General features: G+C 50.8%; 1 protein-coding gene across 2 annotated transcripts in view; it reads left to right on the top strand.

Moving 5' to 3' along the window:
• Positions 1–20,965, top strand: part of CACNA1H (calcium voltage-gated channel subunit alpha1 H) — a 160,144-nt gene extending 139,179 nt beyond the window's left edge. For both annotated transcript variants that reach the window (XM_041401730.1, XM_041401729.1), the window contains exons 30-35: positions 7,049–7,127; positions 8,932–9,053; positions 9,634–9,939; positions 13,779–13,962; positions 17,583–17,749; positions 18,419–20,965. In XM_041401730.1, coding sequence (XP_041257664.1) covers positions 7,049–7,127; positions 8,932–9,053; positions 9,634–9,939; positions 13,779–13,962; positions 17,583–17,749; positions 18,419–19,519 — 1,959 coding nt within the window. In that variant the 3' untranslated portion in view covers positions 19,520–20,965. The remainder of the gene's footprint in view (positions 1–7,048; positions 7,128–8,931; positions 9,054–9,633; positions 9,940–13,778; positions 13,963–17,582; positions 17,750–18,418) is intronic.
• Positions 20,966–21,310: the final 345 nt, after the last annotated feature.

Below are 21,310 nucleotides of genomic sequence, written 5' to 3'. Positions count from 1 at the left end.
GTGAGCTCTGATGGTTCAGTGTTGGAGTTAACTCAGATTAACCCTGCCAATCCCAATTCCCTGGATCCCAGGAGCAGCCAAGGGCAGACCCCACGTGGGTGGGAGTCTCCTCCAGAGGATGAGTGGCCACAAGAGACCCAGCAGAAAACATGGAATTACCCAAAAACACCCCTGGAACTCAGTTCCTAAGTGCAAAGCAACCCACAATCTATTCCAGGAGAGCTGGAAAAAAGGGAATTTCTTTTCCTTGCAAAGACACCTTTGCTTTGATCATCATTGCCATGAAGATGGTTCTAACCCCAGCATTTGCCCTTTGGCATCCAGATTTCCTTAAGGATTTGGGCTGAGGCTAAGGCAGGGATTTACCAACCTGACCCCTGGGCTGGCATTTCAAGAAATCCTTGGATTTCTTGTCTGTTTATCAATTTACAAAGCATTGTCACCACAGCCCACATTTTCTCTCCCTCCTTGTTTTCTGTCCCCTCCCCAAACAATAGGGTGGCTCCTGGCCAGGTTTTTGGGTTCCTTGGGGTGTTCTTGCAGTTTGCATTCCCAGCAAGGTCTCTTGTCAAGGGAAAACCCCAGGGATATTCCGAGCAGATCTCGTGCAGATAAAAAAAATGCCACTTTGGTCTCCAGTGAAGCTCAGAAAATGAGAAGGGAATTTTAAGAAGAGCTCTCTGACAACCATCACTCTTCATAAAGCTGCAGCTTTCATTTCCAAGGCAGGGCATGAGTTCCTACCCTAATTAAATTAGCATCCTAAAACCACAGCTGGAAAATCCTCATAGAATGTGGTTTCTAAGTGACAAAAAAAAAAAAAAAAAGCTCATTTAATGTTTATTCATTCAGGTTTGGGGGGAAATTCTTTGTCTGGTGTGTGGAGAATGCCCATGCATGGGCTGATGATGACAAGGAACTGTCACTGCATTTTTGGGGGGTGATTTTCATCAGCTTTGGATTTGGTTTTTATTCAGCAATTTGACTAACACTTGGAGAACCAATTATCCCCAAATTTGGGGGAATGTAGCATTTTGATCCAGGACTGTCACAGGATTAATCTCCTCTTTTGGGATTTCACACTGAGCTTGAGCTGCTCTTTTCAAAGTGCTCCTGCCCTGCTCCTTGTGTGGTGACCTCTGCTGCCAGGTCAACGACCTTCTCCTCCACCTGATCTGTGGGGAAAAATGAGATTGAGAAGAGAAAAAAAATTAGGAGAGGCCACAGAGACAAAAAGAATGGTCAGGGAATGATCTCAGATTCTCTGCCCACCTTCTCCATGTCCTCCCAATCCCTGGTTCTTGTTTTAAGGATTCAGTGTTAGGGAATCAGCCATCCCCTGTTGATGGAATGCATTCATGTTTACTCTTCTTACTAAAAAAAAAAAAATCTGGTGAGTTTAGTCTGAATTAGCAAGGTTTGGTTTTTCACTGGATCTAATTTTGCTTTTTATCTGTAGCACTTCTCCTTTCTGGAGCACTGGTAGATAAAATAATCTCCTGCAGTCTGGAGAACAGGAGAGCAGTGAACTCCTTTAATCTCTCGGCGTGGAGCAGCTTTTCAAGACCTGCTTCAAGTGTTTTCCTCTTCTTTCTGAGCTCCTGCTCATTAAGCTCCATAATGAATTACACCACTCATCCATCACTGATCATTTCCTTGCTCCTGTGTCTGGTGGCTGCTGGGTTTGGAAGCAAGGGCTGCTCTCTAAGGCTCCTGTTTGATGGTTTTCCTTTAGTCTTTTTCCCACTCCCAGCTTTCCAAAGTCACTTTTTGTATCAGATTTGGGGTATTTTCCAAAGTCCCTTTCTGTATCAAATTTGGGGTATTTTCCAAAGTCCCTTTCTGTATCAGATCAGGGTTCAAATGCTCCTGGTGGAAGTGAATCCCCCAGCAGGCACTGCTGAGCTGCCTCAGCTCTTCCTGGTGGGGAGGACAACTGCAGTCCAGCCCAATTCCCACCCTCCAGCATCAATAAGATGTGGAACTTCCCTATCAGAAGATCTGGGTTGTTTTCCCTTCTCTGGTCTCACTTGATCACATTAATTCCCTGCAGGCTGTACAAGAGACTCCTCTCTGTCTTCACCAGCTTGGAACTGCCCCCACAGGGACTCTGTGCCAAGAAAAGAGTGAAAAACTCCTCATTCCATCAGAGCCCTGAAGGGCAGGACTTGAATTTGCCCCTGGCCAGGAGTTTATCTCCTCTTGGTGCTGTAATTCCTGGGCTTATCTCAGTTTGAGCTCCTGGAGAGCTTTTCTGCCATTGTCCCACAGCAGTTGGGGGACAAATCCAACCACCTGCCCTTGCCAGCCCCTGGATCCCAGAGAGATGGGATCAGGGAGCAGGAATGGGAATGTGTGAGCAGCCAGCACTGGGGAAGATGGATTTGGGGAGGTAGGAAGGTGTGGCCTGTGCTGCAGAGATCCCTGAGGGACCCCTCAGTGACACAGAGTTCCAGAGGTACAAAATTCCTGCAGCATTCATGTTTACTCTTCTTACTAAAAAAAAAAAAATCTGGGGAGTTTAGTCTGAATTAGCAAGGTTTGGTTTTTCACTGGATCTAATTTTGCTTTTTATCTGTAGCACTTCTCCTTTTTGGAGCACTGGTAGATAAAATAATCTCCTGCAGTCTGGAGAACAGGAGAGCAGTGAACTCCTTTAATCTCTCGGCGTGGAGCAGCTTTTCAAGACCTGCTTCAAGTGTTTTCCTCTTCTTTCTGAGCTCCTGCTCATTAAGCTCCATAATGAATTACACCACTCATCCATCACTGATCATTTCCTTGCTCCTGTGTCTGGTGGCTGCTGGGTTTGGAAGCAAGGGCTGCTCTCTAAGGCTCCTGTTTGATGGTTTTCCTTTAGTCTTTTTCCCACTCCCAGCTTTCCAAAGTCACTTTTTGTATCAGATTTGGGGTATTTTCCAAAGTCCCTTTCTGTATCAAATTTGGGGTATTTTCCAAAGTCCCTTTCTGTATCAGATCAGGGTTCAAATGCTCCTGGTGGAAGTGAATCCCCCAGCAGGCACTGCTGAGCTGCCTCAGCTCTTCCTGGTGGGGAGGACAACTGCAGTCCAGCCCAATTCCCACCCTCCAGCATCAATAAGATGTGGAACTTCCCTATCAGAAGATCTGGGTTGTTTTCCCTTCTCTGGTCTCACTTGATCACATTAATTCCCTGCAGGCTGTACAAGAGACTCCTCTCTGTCTTCACCAGCTTGGAACTGCCCCCACAGGGACTCTGTGCCAAGAAAAGAGTGAAAAACTCCTCATTCCATCAGAGCCCTGAAGGGCAGGACTTGAATTTGCCCCTGGCCAGGAGTTTATCTCCTCTTGGTGCTGTAATTCCTGGGCTTATCTCAGTTTGAGCTCCTGGAGAGCTTTTCTGCCATTGTCCCATAGCAGATGGGGGAAAAAACCAACAACCTGCCCTTGCCAGCCCCTGGATCCCACAGAGATGGGATCAGGGAGCAGGAATGGGAATGTGTGAGCAGCCAGCACTGGGGAAGATGGATTTGGGGAGGTAGGAAGGTGTGGGCTGTGCTGCAGAGATCCCTGAGGGACCCCTCAGTGACACAGAGTTCCAGAGGTACAAAATTCCTGCAGGCTCCTGGGGCTGGGATCTGTGGGGCTGAGGGGACACACAAAGGGGACCTTGCTCAGGTCAGCTTGAGGTGACTTCACCCTCCAAGGTTCTGGCTCTCCACCCATGCTGGAATTCTCACAGATGGCCTCTGTTTTCCAGGCAGATGTGTCCATTTTCTCCTGGGCATGGTGCACAAACCAGGCTGTGTTATCCCACTGCCAGCATTACCACCTTGGCTGGAGAGTACTGGAAGGAAGATGGGGAGGGATCATGGCCTTGGAAAGGCTTGGCAGGAGCTTAATTTTATGAGGAATTGCTCTGGACAGGCATCCCAGGGAGCTGAGCACATCAAAAACAGAAATGCCAATGGATGTCAGAGCAGGAGGAGGCTCAGGAGGAAATGGCTTCACCCAGAGAGGGGCAGAGGAGACACAAATTCCATCAGTGCCTCCCCAGAGGCAGCTGGGTGTGTGGAGAGGGAAGCCTTCCCTTGAGCTGAGGAGGTTATTCCTGGGCTTTTGCAGTGGTAGGGCCCAGATCCAGCTGGGATCCACTGGCAGAGGCTGCAGCCCCTCCTGGAGCCTCTTCCTGCCCCTCTGGGTGGCACGGAGGACAATGCCAGTGTCCCCACAGCACCCCAGTGCTGCCAGCCTGCCTTCCAGAAGGGAGGGTCCAGGAGAGCCACAGATACTCACCAGCATCTCCAGCTCTTGTGGCTTCTCTGGGGTCCTCAGGGCACCAAGAATATCTCCAAAATGTTCTTTATCTGTGCTCCTGTCCCTGCAGGCACAGCCCCCCTTGGCACTGGATTCTAGTGCCTTCCTTTTCAAAGACCATCCTTTGAAACTTGTTTCTGGTTCCATTTCTCTCCCAACAATGTCTGTCCTATTCCATGGCATTCCTAAGCCAGCATTTCTTATCTCAAGGTTTGCATTCAGATGCACACGGTGTGAGTCTTCTGTCAGGCTTTGAGAATTCCCTACAAATCCAATCCCTGCAGGCACAGCTCCCCTTGGCACTGGATTCCAGTGCCTTCCTTTTCAAAGGCCATCCTTTGAAACTTGTTTCTGGTTCCATTTCTCTCCCAACAATGTCTGTCCTATTCCATGGCATTCCTAAGCCAGCATTTCTTATCTCAAGGTTTGCATTCAGATGCACATGGTGTGAGCCTTCTGTCAGGCTTTGAGAATTCCCTACAAATCCATTTCCCACATTTCCCCTGATGGATAGCCCCTGGCTGCCAGAGAGAGGGGATATCTGGAGTGTTCTGTGCCCAGGTTAAGGGGAGCTGTGGACACCAGAGCCTGGACTGAGCTGCTCAGTTCTGCTGGAGCAGATCCCCTCCTGAGGGCCTGCTGGGGCTGAGGCTGCTGCCAGAGCTGGATTTCTGTTCCTGGTGGAGCATCCAGCACAGGCTGGATCCCAGCTCTGGAGAAAAGCTCCTGCCCCCTCCCATTCCCTCCAGCATCATGATTCATGCACCATCTCCTCCTGACTGCTCTCAGTAGATCTCAGAGTGCTCAGAGACATGGATCACGTATCCCCGAGGTGATCCCAAAGGGAACTGGAGTTCCAGGATGGGAATGGCTCACCAGGGTCACAGACACCCCCAGGCTGTGCTCAGCCCCTGACCCAGCTCCTGCTCCCCAGCACATCCCTGGGAAGGTCCCTGGGTCCTTCTCCATGCCCAGGCCTTGGTGGAGGCCATGGGCTGAAGAGGGCTTTTCCTTTTCCTTTTCCTTTTCCTTTTCCTTTTTTCCTTTTCCTTTCTCTTTCCCTTTCCATTTTCCTTTCTCCTCCTCCTCCTTCTCCATCTCCTTCTTTTCTCCTTCTCCTTCTCCTTCTCCTCCTTCTCCATCTCCTTCTCCACCTTCTCCTTCTTTCCCTTCTCCATTCCCTCTTCCCTCTCCTCTTTGTGGAAATCGAGATAAAACCTGGTAATAACTCCCACATTACCCTCAATTCTCTGGAATTTCATCAGTGCCATAAGTTTCCAGGCTGATTTTTCAGGCATTAAAATACTCAGGCTGCTTAGAGCAAAATCCAACACCCTCTTCTGTTACCTCAGCCTCGAAAGTTTGTTTATCAATTTTATTTTAATTCCCTCTAATTATTTGCTCATTTGCCTCCCCAGCAGTGTGTGTGGTGTGCTTGTGCTTGTGCCTGCTCTTTCTAATGGCTCCCAAACCATCAGTGGTCCAGCAGACAGGAGCAGCAAAAGCTATTCCAGAAGGCAGCAGAGGCAGATGAAATAACCCAGCCCAGCCATCCACATCCCTGTTTTATCTTTATTATTCCCTGGAGGATTGTAATAATGTTAGGGAAATTGCAGAGCCAGTTTAGGCTTTATAGCAATTACAGCCTGCACTGGGTGATTGGACTATTCCCATTTGTTTAATATAAAAAAATCCCCTCTTTCATCAGCAAGAGCTGTGTTAATTTTATAATGACAGATATCACACTGATAAACTTTCTGATTAAATTAAAGCACAGTCCAAATAACCAAAAAAAATCTGTGGCTGTGCCACCTCAGAGAAGAAAACTCTCCCAAACTCAGAGTTCACTAAAATGCACCTCAGAGATCAGGAATCCCTGGGCCTGACTGCCTGGATCACCTCCTAGCTCCTTGTTTTTAGGGATAAATATATGTTTTTAGGTGGTGCAGAGAACTCACTTTGTCTCAGTTAGGAGCTGCTAACAGAGAGATTAAAGTGGCAGCAGAGATAAATGAGAGCAGGTGGGAGCAGGTCAGGTCACTCTGCCCTTCATGTTCTCTGCCTGAATCACCAAAAATCTGCTCCAGGAGACATTTTTGGGGCTTGGATTCTGTGCTGGGATGGGATCCAGCACGGAGAGCTGTGATGCTGGTGGTGTGAAGAGCTTTTGTGCTGTTTTCATGTCACTTGTCACCCCCTCCAGCCGCCCTGGGGGCTTGGAACACCTCCAGCAGCACCTGGAGCTGCCAGTGCTGGTGTTTGGGATCAGGGTTTTCCTGTGGGACACACAAAGCTGAAATCTGGGAAGCTCTTGTTGAGAAGGGCCTGTGCAGGAAAAGGCTCAGGGAGTTCTCCTCTCCCTGGAGCTCTGCAAGCCCTCCATGCCAGTGAAACCTTTGGAAAGCAGCTCCTCTCCTGGCCTGCTGCTGTCCCAGGAAAGGAAAAAGCCCCAACCCCAAGGCAGAGCCCAGGTGCCAAAGCAGCCCTGCCCCACAGACTGCCCTGGGGTGGCCAAATTCCAGACTGGAAGGTGATGGAGAAGCTGCTGCTTCCCCCAAGGGCATTTCTGCTCCTTCCCCCACACAAAGAGCCCCTTGGAGCAGAACTCAGAGAGGGACCGGGCTGCTGGTCCCAGGGGAAAGCTGACTTGCCTCTGGCCCCCCATCCCTGCTGTGCTTGTGTTGAAAATGTGATGGAGTGATTTCATTCATGACCTCGACTTGCCTGACCCTTGTTCTGCTTTCTCCTTGTGTAGGTAGGGAACCTTGGCCTACTTTTTATGCTCCTGTTTTTTATCTATGCTGCCCTGGGAGTGGAATTGTTTGGCAAGCTGGGTGAGTAATGGGCCCGAGGCCGCTCGCTCCATCCGGTTGGTGTTTATTTGGTATCTGCCTGCTTCCTTTTCTCCCTCTCTCTCTCATTCTCGGGCCTTCCTTAGCTTCACACTCATGTTCTGAAGATGGAAGGTTTCTCTTGATCTCAGGGTCACAGCTGACACACGAGGATGTAACACAGAGCCTTTCTGACACACACACACACACACACGTTCAGGGCTCTGGCCAACGCCACCCTTGGCTGGAGAGGAACTCTTTGCTTTTTAAATATCATTGCCCAGCATGGATTTGTTCAAGTTTGCTACTGGTGACAGAACATGAGTCTGCAGAGCTGGATGGGGGTCAGATTCCTGCTGGAGAGATGCCACCATAAACATGTCCCTGCTCACAGCTTCCCCCACAGCCCATCAGTTCTCTGCACTTGGCTGCCACTGCTCTTCTACTCCCAGGGCTCCTCTGCCCCCTGTTCTCAGCATCACCAGCATCACCTTCCCCTCTCTCCATCAATCAGGAGGCATCCAGTGCTTCCTGCTCGTCCAGCATTAATTAATCCTCCAGTTTGAGGACACTGCAGCTGCTCAGGAATGTGCCCATCACTAAAATCAGAGCAGAACCCGGCCTTGCCCAGCCTGGAAAATGCTGTTGGAGGGAGCTGTGTCTGCATCCTCAACATTTCCATCCCAATCAGAGCTCCAGGAGCACCAGAAGGGCCCTTCCTGAGCAGAGTTTATGGCTGTCATTAATCCCCTTTATGAGCCCAGCCCTCTGCTCAGATTACAAGTGCCTGAGAGCAGAATAATTCTTTCAACCAAAACCAAATTATTTTTCAGTCTCTCACAAATTCCGGGGAAGGAATTAGTTCTGCACTCACCCTGAGTGAAACAGTGTGGGTTTGTATTCCACCCCTGGAGTCATGGGTGTGTTTGTTCAGTCACAGGGGTGAAAAATGGCTTTTCTGGTGTTTCCACACACACCTGGGCAATGCCAGCCCAGGGAACCCCACTGGGGCAGGACTCTGCTTCCCAGCCCAATTTAATGGGAATATTCCTTCCTTTCTCCTGATCAGTCCATGCCAGCCACAAGAACCATCAGCCCTCTCTCCCCCAGGACTGGTCATTTGTGGGTTTTCCTTGGATTTTTTTTTTTGGTTTTCCTTCCAATTTACCTCAGAATAATTACCTAAGACTGAAATGCCCAACCAAGAGCCATTGCTGCCTGTCCTAATGGATATTTAACGAGGCTGTGTTTTATGGGAAGATGGATATTTCATATGTTCAATTTGCATTCATTAGGCTATTAATTCTCAGGGGGAAAATGTCAAATTGCTCCACTTTATCTCAGTGAAAATATCCCTCGTGGTGGATGTAAAAAATCATCAAGGCAAGGGCGCAATCAACAGGAAAACAGACAAAGGAGGCTGTAGAGCAGGAGTAAAGAAAATCACAGAACTCAGAAGGAATGGTTTGGGTTGAAAAGGACTTTAAAGCCCGTCCAGTGCCACCCCTTGCCATGGGCAAGGACACTTTCCACTAGCCCAGCTTGCTCCAAACCCTGTCCAACATGGCCTTGAATGTTTCCAGGGATGAGAATTCCACCACCAACATTTCCACACCTCCTGGTGTCCTGTCCCAAGGTTCTCCAGCTGAAAACACTTTTCCCCCTGTTCCTCCTGAGCAGGATGCCACCACCCCCTGGTGCCATAAATCCAGAGGACGTGGCTCAGGGTGCCCCCCCCAGCTCTGGGGGCTGCTGTGGGTACTGCAGCGTGGCTTGGCTGATGTGCTGCTCCTTCCCTGCCCCACAGATTGCAGTGAGGAGAATCCCTGTGAAGGCCTGAGCCGCCACGCCACCTTCACCAACTTCGGCATGGCCTTCCTCACCCTCTTCAGGGTGTCCACGGGGGACAACTGGAACGGGATCATGAAGGTGTGTGCAGTCTCTGGGTGCTTCCTCCTCTCTGGAGAGCTGTAGGCACAGTTTTCAAATGGATTCAGGCAACTCTTGGGTGGAAACAAAAATGTTTCCTCTTAAAACATCAAAATTAGTCTTCCTAATAGAAAAGCCAGATGTGTTTTGAAGATTTGTCCTAAGTCTCACCTAGCCTGAAGCTTTGCTCCTGGATGTAATATTGAAGGACTGGGAGGAGTAACCATGTGCTCTGTGTGCTGTGCCTTTGGGACGTGTCACAGAATCACAGGATCATGGAATGGTTTGGGCTGGAAGGGACCTTAAAGCTCATCCAGTTCCACCCCTGCCATGGGCAGGGACACCTTCCACTGTCCCAGGTTGCTCCATGCTCTGTCCCACCTGACCTGGAACACTCCAGGAGATGAGAAATCCAAAACTTCTGGGCAACGCATTCCCCTCCTTGTCGTTGCTGTAATTCACGACCCCCGTATTTCCTCTTACCGGTTTCAGTTGTGCCCTCTTCGTGTTCTCTTGGTGTTTCTGCCCCTGGGGCCCAAGCAGAGGCTCTCTAATGCCTGCCCTGTGCCCCGTGCTGCAGGACACGCTCCGGGAGTGCACGCGGGAGGACAAGCACTGCCTCAGCTACCTGCCCGTCATCTCCCCCGTCTACTTCGTCACCTTCGTCCTCATCGCCCAGTTCGTCCTGGTCAACGTGGTGGTGGCAGTGCTGATGAAGCACCTGGAGGAGAGCAACAAGGAGGCCAAGGAGGACGCTGAGATGGATGCTGAGATCGAGCTGGAGATGTCCAGAGGAGCCAGCGGGAGCAGGAGTGGGGCCGTGGCCGTGGAGAGCCGGGCGCTGCACGGGAACCTGGAGCACACCAAGGGCAAGCACCAAGGCCTGGTGAGAGCTGGGCTGGGGAGGGATGGATCCCACCAGCCTGACAGCAGGTCCCACACAGAGCCAGAGGGACAGGACTCAAGGAGCTGTCCCAGCCCCTACAGCAGGGATGTCACCACCACCCCACGTCCTGAGGCAGCTCCCAGGGCTCCTGGAGGTGGAAGGTGCTGGAAACCTTATCCTGGCCATTATTCCAGAGGAGAGCTCAAAGCCCATCTCTCTGTTTCATTCTCAGGTTGTGGGTTTAAAGTTCAAAGCCATAAAAGCCACTGGTCCCTGTCCTGCTGTCCCAGCCAGTCCTTGTCATTTTTGAGGGCAGCAGGACTGACCAACCCAAAAGTCCTGGGAATGCTGGCACTGGGAGCCCTGGCACCTCCAGCATGGGATGGGATAAATTCCCTTCACAGGTTCTGTTTCATCCCATTTTGGGATTTCCAGAGGATCCTCCAACAATTCAGTGCTGCTGTAAACCTGCAGCTCCCCACTGATCTGCCTAGGACATGGAGAACTTGGAAATTATCAGAGCCCCTCAGCAAGGAGCTAGAGATCCCTGGGTTGATTTTTGGAGGTCCCTGGGTTGATTTTTGGAGGTCTCTGGGTTGATTTTTGGAAGTCCCAGGGTTGAGTTTTGGAGGTCCCTGGGTTGATTTTTTTTTTGGAGGTCCCTGGGTTGATTTTTTTTTTTTCCAGGGTTGAGTTTTGGAGGTCCCTGGGTTGATTTTTTTTGGAGGTCCCTGGGTTGATTTTTTTTGGAGGTTCCTGGGTTGATTTTTGGGACACTGCCCGCTCTCTGATCCCTGTCAGTCCTCCAGGAAAACCATCAGAAGTGCAGGGGGAGGGAGGGTGTGAGATAATTCTCTGAGCCCATGTCAGCAGCCTGTGATTAAGAGTGAACATGGAACTGCTTTGTCACCACGATCACAAATAAATGTACCGCGAAGTCAGTGGGGGCTTGGAGATTAAATTACATTAAATTAGATTTTTGTGAAATCTATCAGACTCCATTAGGGCGAGGAGAAAGCTTTGGTTACACAGCAATGGGGAATTGGCTGTTTGAGTGTTGCTCCTGACAAACATTCCTGCAGGGAAATGCACAGGTTGCTTTTCTAATTGAGGGAAGAGAGGGCACATCCTTTCACACAGGCTGGGAGTGCAAACAGTTCATTCTCCTTGGGTTTTCCTCATCTTCCAGTACTCCCAAGTACATCAGGAGCCAGGCAGAGCCTCCTTTTAACCCTGGAAGTGATGAGGGGGAGAAGTGTCCCCTTCATCCTCCCACCATGTCCTGCCACCATCCCACAAAAGCCCAGGCCACCAGGCTGAGGTGGCTGATGTCCCACCCATCGCGGTGCTGTGCTTTGGGGCTGTGTCTGAGCTGTCCAAAACCTGTCCCTTCACAACCACAACCTTTCCAGCCTCTGTCCTTTCCAGCTGGGAAATCCCAGAGCAATCAGCCCTGTGTGGGATAGGAGTGAAATCCTCTTTTTAGCCTTTAAAATGTGCATTTGGTGTGACTTCAAATGTTAAACCCAGAGCTGCAGGCAGGGTTTTTTGTTTGTGGAGAAAACAGTGTCAGGTTTGATTTTATTGTTAGTGCAAGAACTTTTTTATGATACTGAGGAAACTGAGGCAGGGAGGGATCAACACCTCAGGCTTCCAGCAATCCCCAGAGCTGGGGATTCAGGCAGTGCTCCAGGGAAATTCCCAGCAAACCAGAAGGGCTTCAACTCCCTCTGCTCCCAGTCACCCCCCATGCCCAGGTCCCATCCCAATTTCCAGGGTATGGGATCAGCCTCTGGAGTGCAGCAGGTGTTTCCCAGCAAGGAGGAGGAGCAGCAGCCATCCTCACTGTCCTGAGCTCCAGGTGGGAGCCAACAAATTTCCCATCCATGGTTCATATTTCAAGCCCTCATTGATGTCTCCAAGCCATCCTCACTGTCCTGAGCAGCTCTCCAGGTGGGAGCCAACAAATTTCCCATCCATGGTTCATATTTCAAGCCCTCATTTCATTTGAAATTTACCCACATCTCTAATTCAGTCAGCTCTCAACAGCTGAACCCTTAAAAATTGAAGTGGCTGGTGTCAAGAAGGGCTTTCTGTTCATTTGTCCCAGCCACAGCCAAGCTGAGCTTCAGGAGCCAAATCCTGAGATCCTTCTGTTCAGGTGCTGAGACCTTTTGTTCAAGGAGCTGAGCAGGAGCCCCTGGCTGCCCCCAGCCCTGGTGATGCTGTGCTGGAGGAGCTGATGAGCTGGGATGGCCAGGGACCAGCTGGCATGGCTGCTGAGGCTTTCATCCATCAGCTGAGAGCCCTGGGTGGCTCCTGGGCACAGCTGGCAGAGCTGGATGCCAAGGAGCTGCAAATACCTGCTGGCCTCTCCTTCCCAGCCAAGCTCCACGGGGTAAAAGCATGGAGTAATTCATCTTGGGGTGTGCACCTTCAGGGAGCTGAGGGAAGACATTTCTAAGCCAGAAATACAAGTTAAAAACCAGATTTAACCAGATCCTCGGTGAGCTCCAAACCTGAGGGATCTCAGGGACAAGTTTTGCTGGCAGGGCAAAGCAAAATACATTTAATTTAAGACATACAGCTGGGAAAATGGTTTCTATCAGTCACTGGGAGGCTGATGTGAAGGGAGAACCAGAGGGATTCACTGTGTTTGAGATAAAAGGGGAAATTGGGAGGGGAAGGTGTCCAGCCAGGTCACAGGGCCTGGCCCAGGGGCTCCTGCTCCCCCAGCACTTGAACAAGTCCTGGCATCACCTCTCAGCTTCTCCATCAGCACCTCAGGGACATCATTTGTGTCCCTAAAGCTCCCTGTGACCCCAGGATGGATTTGCTGAGCAGGGTCAGGTTTAAGGTTTGTGGTGAGCTCTGTGTGGGCACTTCCAACCAGACCCCTTCCAGTGACAGCAAAGAAAAATCCCTTTCCTACCCCCAGACAGGCTCCACACCCCCACCCTCCCTGCCACAGTGTCTTCTCCTTCCCTCTGCCTCAGTGGTGCCCAAAATGCTCCAGGTTTTAGGAGAGAGGCCTCGAGGTTTGCAGTGGTGTAGATGTGTTCAAATGTCTGCCCTGTGAGGGTGTTTTGGGGAGGATTTCCAGGAGGATTTGTTTTGGCCCCTCTGTCCTCTGTTTGAGGAGAAGGATGTCACCCTCAGGCCTCCTTTTCCTCTCCTTGGAACATCAGATCAGGAAAATGTGAGAAATGCTGGGTTTTTTCACATGTTTAACAAATGGGCTCCTTTTTCCTGGCCTTTCCTTTCTCTCTGAGTATCCAAGAGTTGACTTTAGACAAAAAGTTGACCTTTTTCGTGGTGGGTCATTGATGCCTCCCTTTATTCCAGCCACATCCTGAGCTCTTCCCTCAGTGTAACTCGGGGTGAGATCCCAGAGGGGACACCAGCACAAGGCTAGGAAGCAAAAAGGGAAGGAATTCCCTGTAATTCCCCACTGGGGTGTGTCACAGCAAGGGGTCCCCAGCCAGGTAATAATTAGCATTGACCCCATGATTCACAGAAGGCTGATCAATCATGTCTTTATTAAAAAACCCATTGCTCTTACAGACAGTTACAATACAAATTGACCTAACTGGTCCTTTAATTAAAACACCATCACCGTGGGTTAATTAGGAAACCACCCTTTGACAAACAAGTCTCCATAACACGTTCTACATGTTCACAACAACAGCAAGTGAAGATAAGAATTATTCCTCATTCTTTCCTCTGACCTTCTCACAGACTTTTCCCAGGACCATGCCTGGGGAGGTTGTGTTTCTCTCTGTGGCCAGAGAGCTGCTGCCACAGGGGTGATGCCACCTCCCTCTCCCGTTGCTCTGCAGGGCAGTGCAGCCTCGCTGAGGGCCCAGGACTCCCAGAACCTGCTGACAGTCAGGAAGATCTCCGTGTCCAGGATGCATTCCCTGCCCAACGACAGCTACATGTTCCGGCCCGTGACGCCGGCCACGGCCCCGCTGCCCCTGCACGAGGTGGAGATGGAAACCTACCCCTGCAAAGCCCAAAGAGGTACCACCCTGGCAGATTCTTCTGCTCTGAGGCAAAGTTTTGGGTTCCTCACCGCTAGAAGGATGTGGAAGGGCTGGAGCGTGGCCAGGGAAGGGGATGCAGCTTGAGGGGCTCAGCCTGGAGAAGCTCAGGGGGAAACTTTTCATTCTGCACAAATCCCTGACAGGATGGGGCAGGGTTGGGCTCTGCTCCCAGGGAACAGGGCCAGGATGAGAGGAAACAGCCCCAAGTTCTGCCAGGAGAGGTTTGGATTGGGTATCAGGGAAAATTTCTTCGCTGGAAGGGTGTTGAAGCATCAGAACAGGCTCCCAGGGCAGGGCTGGAGTCATCATCCCTGTGGATCTTTCTGATCCTGTGTTCAAAAAACCTGGGGCTTGATTTAGCACTGGCCTTGGCAGTGCTGGATTAATGCTTGGGATCCTTGGTATTTTCCAATCTTTACAACTCCATGATTACAACCACAGGGGGTTCAGTGGGGAGCAACCAGCCCAACATGGCCTGAGCAGGGTTCACTGCCACGTGATTCCAGCAGCACCACAGTTTTCTTGATGCTTCCCCACATCCTGCAAAATTCCACGTTTCCATCACCTCCCCAGCAGCAAGCTCAGGTGCTTGGGGAGAAGCAAAGCTCCCAAGCACAGGTATGGGTTTTTAGCTGAGGGGAAGGGAGCTGTGCATTCCCTCTGACTCCTGCCTGCAGATCAACAACATCCCCAGAATAAAAGCCAGGGCTGGGATTGCTCCCAGCACAATTCCTCGTGTTTCAGGCAGGCTGCAGCCTCAGGGCAGTGCCTTTAGCAGCACGCCTGGAGTTCAGAGCTGCAGGAGTTCCTTTGGGAGCAGAAAGATCAGAAATCACTCTCTGGTTCTTCCTGGGCCCAGCCTTGTAATGAATGTCATGGAGAGACCCCATGGAAAGACCCCAAAATCCAGGAATCAGGGAGCCTTTGAGGGGGCATTCATCCTCTGCATCCCAGCACATTTCCCTGAAAATGCCTTTCTGTCTCTTCTGTCGAGCTGCTTTGAAGGGGACATTGTTGGAATTTTGGATGTTGAGAATTTTAGACTTTTTATGTTGATAGATTTTGATTTTTAAGAGAGTATTGTATTTAATTTGAAGTTGTAGAGAAAATTTTTTAAATTAAAATATAGAACTGAGATTATGAGTGTGTAATTTGATTAGAAGTGTACAATATTATGTAGTGGAAAATTTAGAGTTTAAGGTTTTAAAATATAGTGATATATGTAAAGTAAAATAGAGGTTTTAGGGTGGAGGTTGGGTTTTTTAAATTTTTTTTTTTTATGGGTTTGGATGGTATTCTGTAATTGGACAGAAAAGTTTGTATTGTGGGATATGAGGGATTAGTTATTAGGTTAAAAGTAAAAATACAGCAGGAAATCGATCTGAAACACAATCCCTGCCTCCCCAAAAGCACACCTGCTCCTGGAGGGGCTCCCTAGAACTTCCCAGCCTGGTTCCCTTTGATCCAGCAGGGTTTGAAATGCCAGAGCTGCCCAGTGGGTTTGCACGCCCTGATTTGCTCTGATTTCCTTGGGAGAAGGAACTCTGTGTTTGTTCAGACTCTCTGGGAGCCAGGTCCTGTTCCCTGCTCAGTGTTTATTATTATTTCACCTGCAAATTCCTCGGGAAGGAAAGAAAACAGAGGCTGAGTTTCATGGGCAGCCTCCTGGGGCTGCTTTTCATCCCTGGAGTGGCTGTAAAGCAGGATTTATATCCACATAAAACTGCTGGGGTGTTGGCAGGGGTGGGTAGAGCCCACCAAGGATTCTCTGATGTTTCATAAATTCCTCAATTTCTCTCCAAGAGCACTGGAGGGGTGGATATGATGGATATCATGGATATGACTTTTTACCTGGTGGTAAAAGCAGCAGCACCCCGAGCTGTGCTGCTCCTGAGCTGCCCAAACTCTGCTTCAGGTCACAGATCCATAAATTATATCCAAATAAAACTGAGCCCATGGAGACTCCCATGAGTGTTTCCATGGGCTTCAGGATGTCTGATCTTCTCCCAGTACTCCACTGACCACACAGTGAAAATCTTGTGGGATGAGCAGATCTCAGGATATTTTGGTTTTAGATGCAGTTTGCTGATTTCCTAGAAAAACAAGAGAAAAAATATCCAACTTCAGAGATCTTCATGCTCCTGAGCATCCAGTTTGGTGGGAGTTTGGGTTTCCTATATGAGAGCTCGATGGAAAGTGTCCAACAGGAGGAAATTCCAGCTGAGGACAGGGAGTAGAGCATTGGGTCTGGATTTTATGACCATGTTTGTGACAGACTTTATGCCAGAGCTTTTCTGCATCATAAAAAGCATTTTATAAAGCCTGGAATAGCACATGAACAGCACAGGCTCAGCCTGAAATTCTGGGTCTAGGAGAACCCAAAAAAAACCTGGGGAGAAGCGAGGTGGGGGTGGGAATTCCTTCTGTGGTGCTCTGGAGAAACGCTCCAAAAGAAAAATTATTAAACACTCACTTTTCTTTGTCCCCACCAACAAATGTGTCTGTGAAATTCAACTGTGATGTGTCTGGATGGCTTTTGTCAGGAGTTCAAGTTCCCTGACCCCTGGGTGAGATCTCTTGGAGTGATGGATAACGGTGTTTGTAACATGGAGCTGGGCAGCGCTGCAGGAGCAGACGTTGGGTTTCAAACTAATGAGGACAATAAATCCTGCAGCCAAAAACCAGAGAAGGTCTTTCAAACAACTCCCAAGTGCAGTAAAGCAGCACCACGGATGGGCTGGGGAGGAGGGATGGCCTTCAGACCCAGCCTGGGAGGCTTTGGGAAGAGAGAGATTCCAGGCTGTCCACAGCTCAGCGCTGTCAGAGCGCTGGGAGCAGCTCCTGGTGGGACCATGCTGAGCTGAGCTGAGCTGAGCTGAGTCTTGGGGACAGCCCCTGGTGCTGGCTGAGCTGGGCTGGGCTGGGCTGGGCATTTTTAACATAGAATCATCCTGTACTCTGCATTAGTGAAACTTTCTCTTTGTCTTGCAGTATTTTATTTGTCTTTCAGCATTATACCTAGCTGCAATTGCCTTCTGTTAGTCACTCCTGGCTATCTGGGGCTTGATAAAAGGCTTTGCTTGCAGGGCCTTTGGTCGGGCAATCTGGGTTGTAGGGCTTGGCTCTGTGTTTGTATAACTGAGGTGTTCACAAGCCTCTGGAGGATGGGTATCACGTTTTACTTGTAAAACCATTTTTAATAGCAGCTAAAGCAAACAGAATTGCACACAAAGCGCATTCATGTCAATGAGGTTTGGAGTGGGCAGGGCTGGGCTGGGCTGGGCTGGGCTGGGAGAACTGCCCTAGGCTGCACAAGTTGTAGAATATCTTGAGTTAGAAGGGATCCACAAGGATCAGAGCCCTGCACAGACACCCCAACATCTGTGAGCTCCCTGCCATCCCTGCTGAGGTTCAAAGCAGCAGACAGGACAAGGGAAAAGGTTTTTAATCCAAGGTTTATGCTGAGGTTTTGCATTTCCGCCAGACCCAACGGGTTTTTCCCTCTCACTCCTGTGTTTACTCCCCTCTTGAAGCTTCTGCCTCAAACCTTGAGAGCCCCCAGGCCCAGCAGTGACTTCTCCCTCTGTCCTGCCCTAGGATCCATCACCTCCATCCGCTCCCAGCCCGTGGTGGGCAGCTCCTCGCTGCGGGTGCCCACGGAGGCCGCGCGCTGCCCTGGCCACGACGGGCGGCACCGCTGGAAGGGGCTGGCCCCCCACGGCACCCCCCGATCTCCTGCTCTCAGCAAGCTGCTCTGCAGACAGGTGAGGGGCCACCAGCAGCCAGAGGTAACTCCTGTCTTGTCACCTGGTTCCTTTCCCTTCTTTCCCAGTCCTATCTTGTGTTTCTTTGCTTGGAGCTGAAGCGGAATTCTGGTTTCAGAACGAAACGTGCCATAAATTTTTATATATTCCCAGCAAATGACATGTGGGTGGGCCATTTTTTCCCTGCTTCCATCTTCATGGCTGTGCTGTTCCAGGAAAAAAGAGCTGAAGCATGGGGAGAAGATGCCCAAATCCATTTTACCACTGCTGGGAGAGCCCTCCACTGTGATGGGTTGTGCTGGCTCAGGATTTGGGGCTGGAGCAAGACCAAGGCCCAGCAGATGCCAGCCCTGAACATGAAGGCTCCTGCCAGCTAAAGTTTATCCTCTTGTCTGGGTCTGACACAGATGAGGTGGGCTGTGTTAGACCCACAAACCCTCTGCCTCGTGCCATGGGCTCCCCATCCCTGTGAGTGTCCCAGGCCAGCTTGGATGGGGCTTGGAGCAGCCGGGACTGGTGGAATGTGCCCGTGGCAGGCTGTGGAAGGAGATGAGCTGTAAGACCCCTTCCAACACAATATAGTCCTATAATTCTGTGTCCATCACTGGAGGTGCTGCTGCCCAGCACATCCCCAGGTTCTCACCCCACTTCTCTCCCCTCCCCTTCCAGGAGGCCGTTCGGACGGACTCGGTAGACGGACAGACTCCGGAGCACAAAGACAGCGTGCAAGCAGAGCCTGGAGAGCCCCAACCATCAGCAAAGCAGCCCCAGAGCACCCTCACCCCCAGCCCTCTCCATTCCCCTCTCCCAGCCACCCCTCCACGCTCTCCCCCATCCTCCCCACACCGGCCCCTCGGCCCCCTGGCACGGAAGCACACGTGTGGCCAGCACGGCGTTCCCAGCCGGCCACCCAGCCCCGGCAGCCCTCCTAACCCCGAGGGCTGCCAGGGCGAGCCCTCAGACCTGGCTGACGAGGAGGTTCGGCACATCAACAGCTCGGCCAAAGACTGGGCAGAGGAGCACTCGGACCCCGGCAGCCGCTCCACCTCGCCCTTCACCTCCCCGGCCCCGTCCCCCGTGCCCCTCAAGAACTGCAGCACAAGCAGCCTCTCCCGCAGGGAGAAGGACTTGAAGAAGTTCTACAGCACCGACACCAAGGGCTTCCTCAGCAAGCCCAGCTGGGCCGACGAGCAGCGGCGGCATTCCATCGAGATCTGCCCCTCCGGCGGCGCCGCGGACTGCGGCTTCCAGGAGCCCGCCGAGGACAAGCAGCGGCCCCCTGGCCACGTCCAGCCGGAGGCCGACTACATCCACGGAGCCCGGAGGAAGAAGAAGATGAGCCCGCCCTGCATTTCTATAGATCCTCCCATGGAGGATGACGGGGCGGCGGCCCCGCGCACCAAACCCTCCGAGAACACCCTGCTGCGGAGGAGAACGCCGTCCTGCGAGTTCCCGGCCTACCGAGAATCCCTGGAGCTCCCGGAGAGCCGAGGGGAGCACCTCAGCATCCCCAACTTCTCCTTCGAGCAGCTGGACGGCGGCTCCTTGAGCAGCCTCTCGGAGCTGCTGGACAGCGGGCAGTCCACGCCGGCCTCCGTGGACTCGCGGCCGGACGCTGAGCTGAAAAAACAGGATCACTTAAAAACTCAGCGGGGCAACGGCAAAGAGAGGGGCAAAGAGCTGCTGGGCACTGCCAAGAGCCCCCTGCACAAGCAGGACTTGGGCCCCGTGACTGTTGCCACAGAAGAAGGCACAGATGACCCAGTATAGCTGCTGGGATGGGGGACAGGGGGGGTCTCAAGGGCTTGTCACCAGTGTGGGGGTTCCAAAGCGAGGGGACCCAGCGGTCAGGGGTGGCCGTCACCGGGGCTGTCCCCTCGCTGCGGTCACTCGTTGGGGAGAGCTGTGGAAGTTTGCAAAAAAACCACACACACGCACGCACGCACGCACACAAGTGGAAAAATGAAAAAGAAACCAAACGAGCGGCTGGGCGAAAGAGGGGGTGGGGTTTTGGGGGGATTTGGCAAGAGGTTTTGGGGTTTCTTTTCTAAGGGGAAGGTGGAGTTGATGCAGGGGTGGCTTCGTTCCTCCCACGCCGCTCCGTGGCCTCGATCACATTGATTCGGGTCTGAGGTGGTGGTGGTTGGGATTGGGGGGATTCTCTTGGGGTTTTGTTGTTTTGTTGGGTTTGTTTTTTTTGTTTGTTCTTTTTTTTTTTATTTTAAAGATGATCAACTTTTCCTGAGGCACCTTTTTGAGCTGTCACGTTACGCTGGAGTGCCTGGGAGCTGGACATTGTCTGTATATCAGCAGTTCTATAAATAAAAATTCTGTATTTGTGAGCTACAAAATGAGGAAACAAACAAACAAACATAAAAAAAAAACTGGGAAAAAAAAATAGACCCACAAAAACTCTCTCTTCATAATGCACATATTTTTATAGAGAAACAGAGATGCTGTTTTTTGCATTACATGGGTGGTGTTTCCTTGGGTTTTCTGTGGAATTAATTATTCCAGCCATTCATTTTCCAAATGTTTCTCCTCTTTCCTCGCTTCTCTTCCCCTCCACCATCACCCCACCAGCTTCTTCTCACAGCTGATGCTTCTGACGTCTCGCTCATTTTCTTTTGTACTTTAGAGGTTGTCCTAATTACAGACAAAAAACCAAATCACTACTGAATTGTAGCCAGTGCAATAATAAGTTATTCATTCTTCTCGTCTGTCCAACTGTCCTGTTGCTTTTTTCCCCCCTTTTTTTAAACTGAAATTCAGGTTAAACGTCGCAATAATCTGAACTGACGTGCACAAAGACGGTTTCTTGTGTTACAAAGAGAAAAAAACTAATGAAAAAAAGGAAAAATAACTACATTTACAGAGAGATTAAAAAAAAACTGAACAAATAAATAGTAAATTATTTAAGAAATGTATTTTGTTTACTGCAGTTCTAAGTAAATTATTGACACAGTGTGTAAAGGTGTAAAGAGCTGTCGTAGGTGATGTTCTTCGTGAGCATTTAAGGTGATGATTTGTCCTCCTGGTGGCAGAACAACTCCGACCCCTCGGGGCAGTTTGCACTCCCCGTCCCTCCCTCCCCATCCCTGGACACATTCCCTTCCCAAGGCCCTTCCAGAAGCCTCTAGAGGAATCCAGGTCACCTTCTAACAACACTTTGCGGGGGTTTTTTTGCAGCTTTTGGGGCTGATTTTCCTTTTTTACCCTCCCTCCCCACCCCTCCTGCAGGCCCTGTGTCCATGGCCCAGCTTGGCCACGGGAAATAGGAGCAGGAAGGAGCCCGTGGACACCCAGGGGGGAACAAACCCATCCAGTCGTTTCCGTTTGGTTCCTTCCTCATATTTATGCCTTCACATTTATCTTCTGTTATCGATGCATCCATTACTCCAAAGGAAATGTATCTTGTTTCACATCTATTAAACTGTATAAACTGGAAGCGTGGCCTCCCTTTGTGCCGCAGCGGGGGGAGCCCAGCCGTCCCTCCCGCTCCCAGAGCTCGGCATTCCCTGAAAACTCCTTCCTTAACCTCTCCGAGCTGCAGCCCCCCGG

Source organism: Onychostruthus taczanowskii, unplaced genomic scaffold (assembly GCF_017590055.1).
Source record: "Onychostruthus taczanowskii isolate IOZ18803 unplaced genomic scaffold, ASM1759005v1 scaffold19, whole genome shotgun sequence".
In the NCBI taxonomy this organism is placed as follows: Eukaryota; Metazoa; Chordata; class Aves; order Passeriformes; family Passeridae; genus Onychostruthus; species Onychostruthus taczanowskii.
This window is presented reverse-complemented; position numbering and strand designations above follow the sequence as displayed.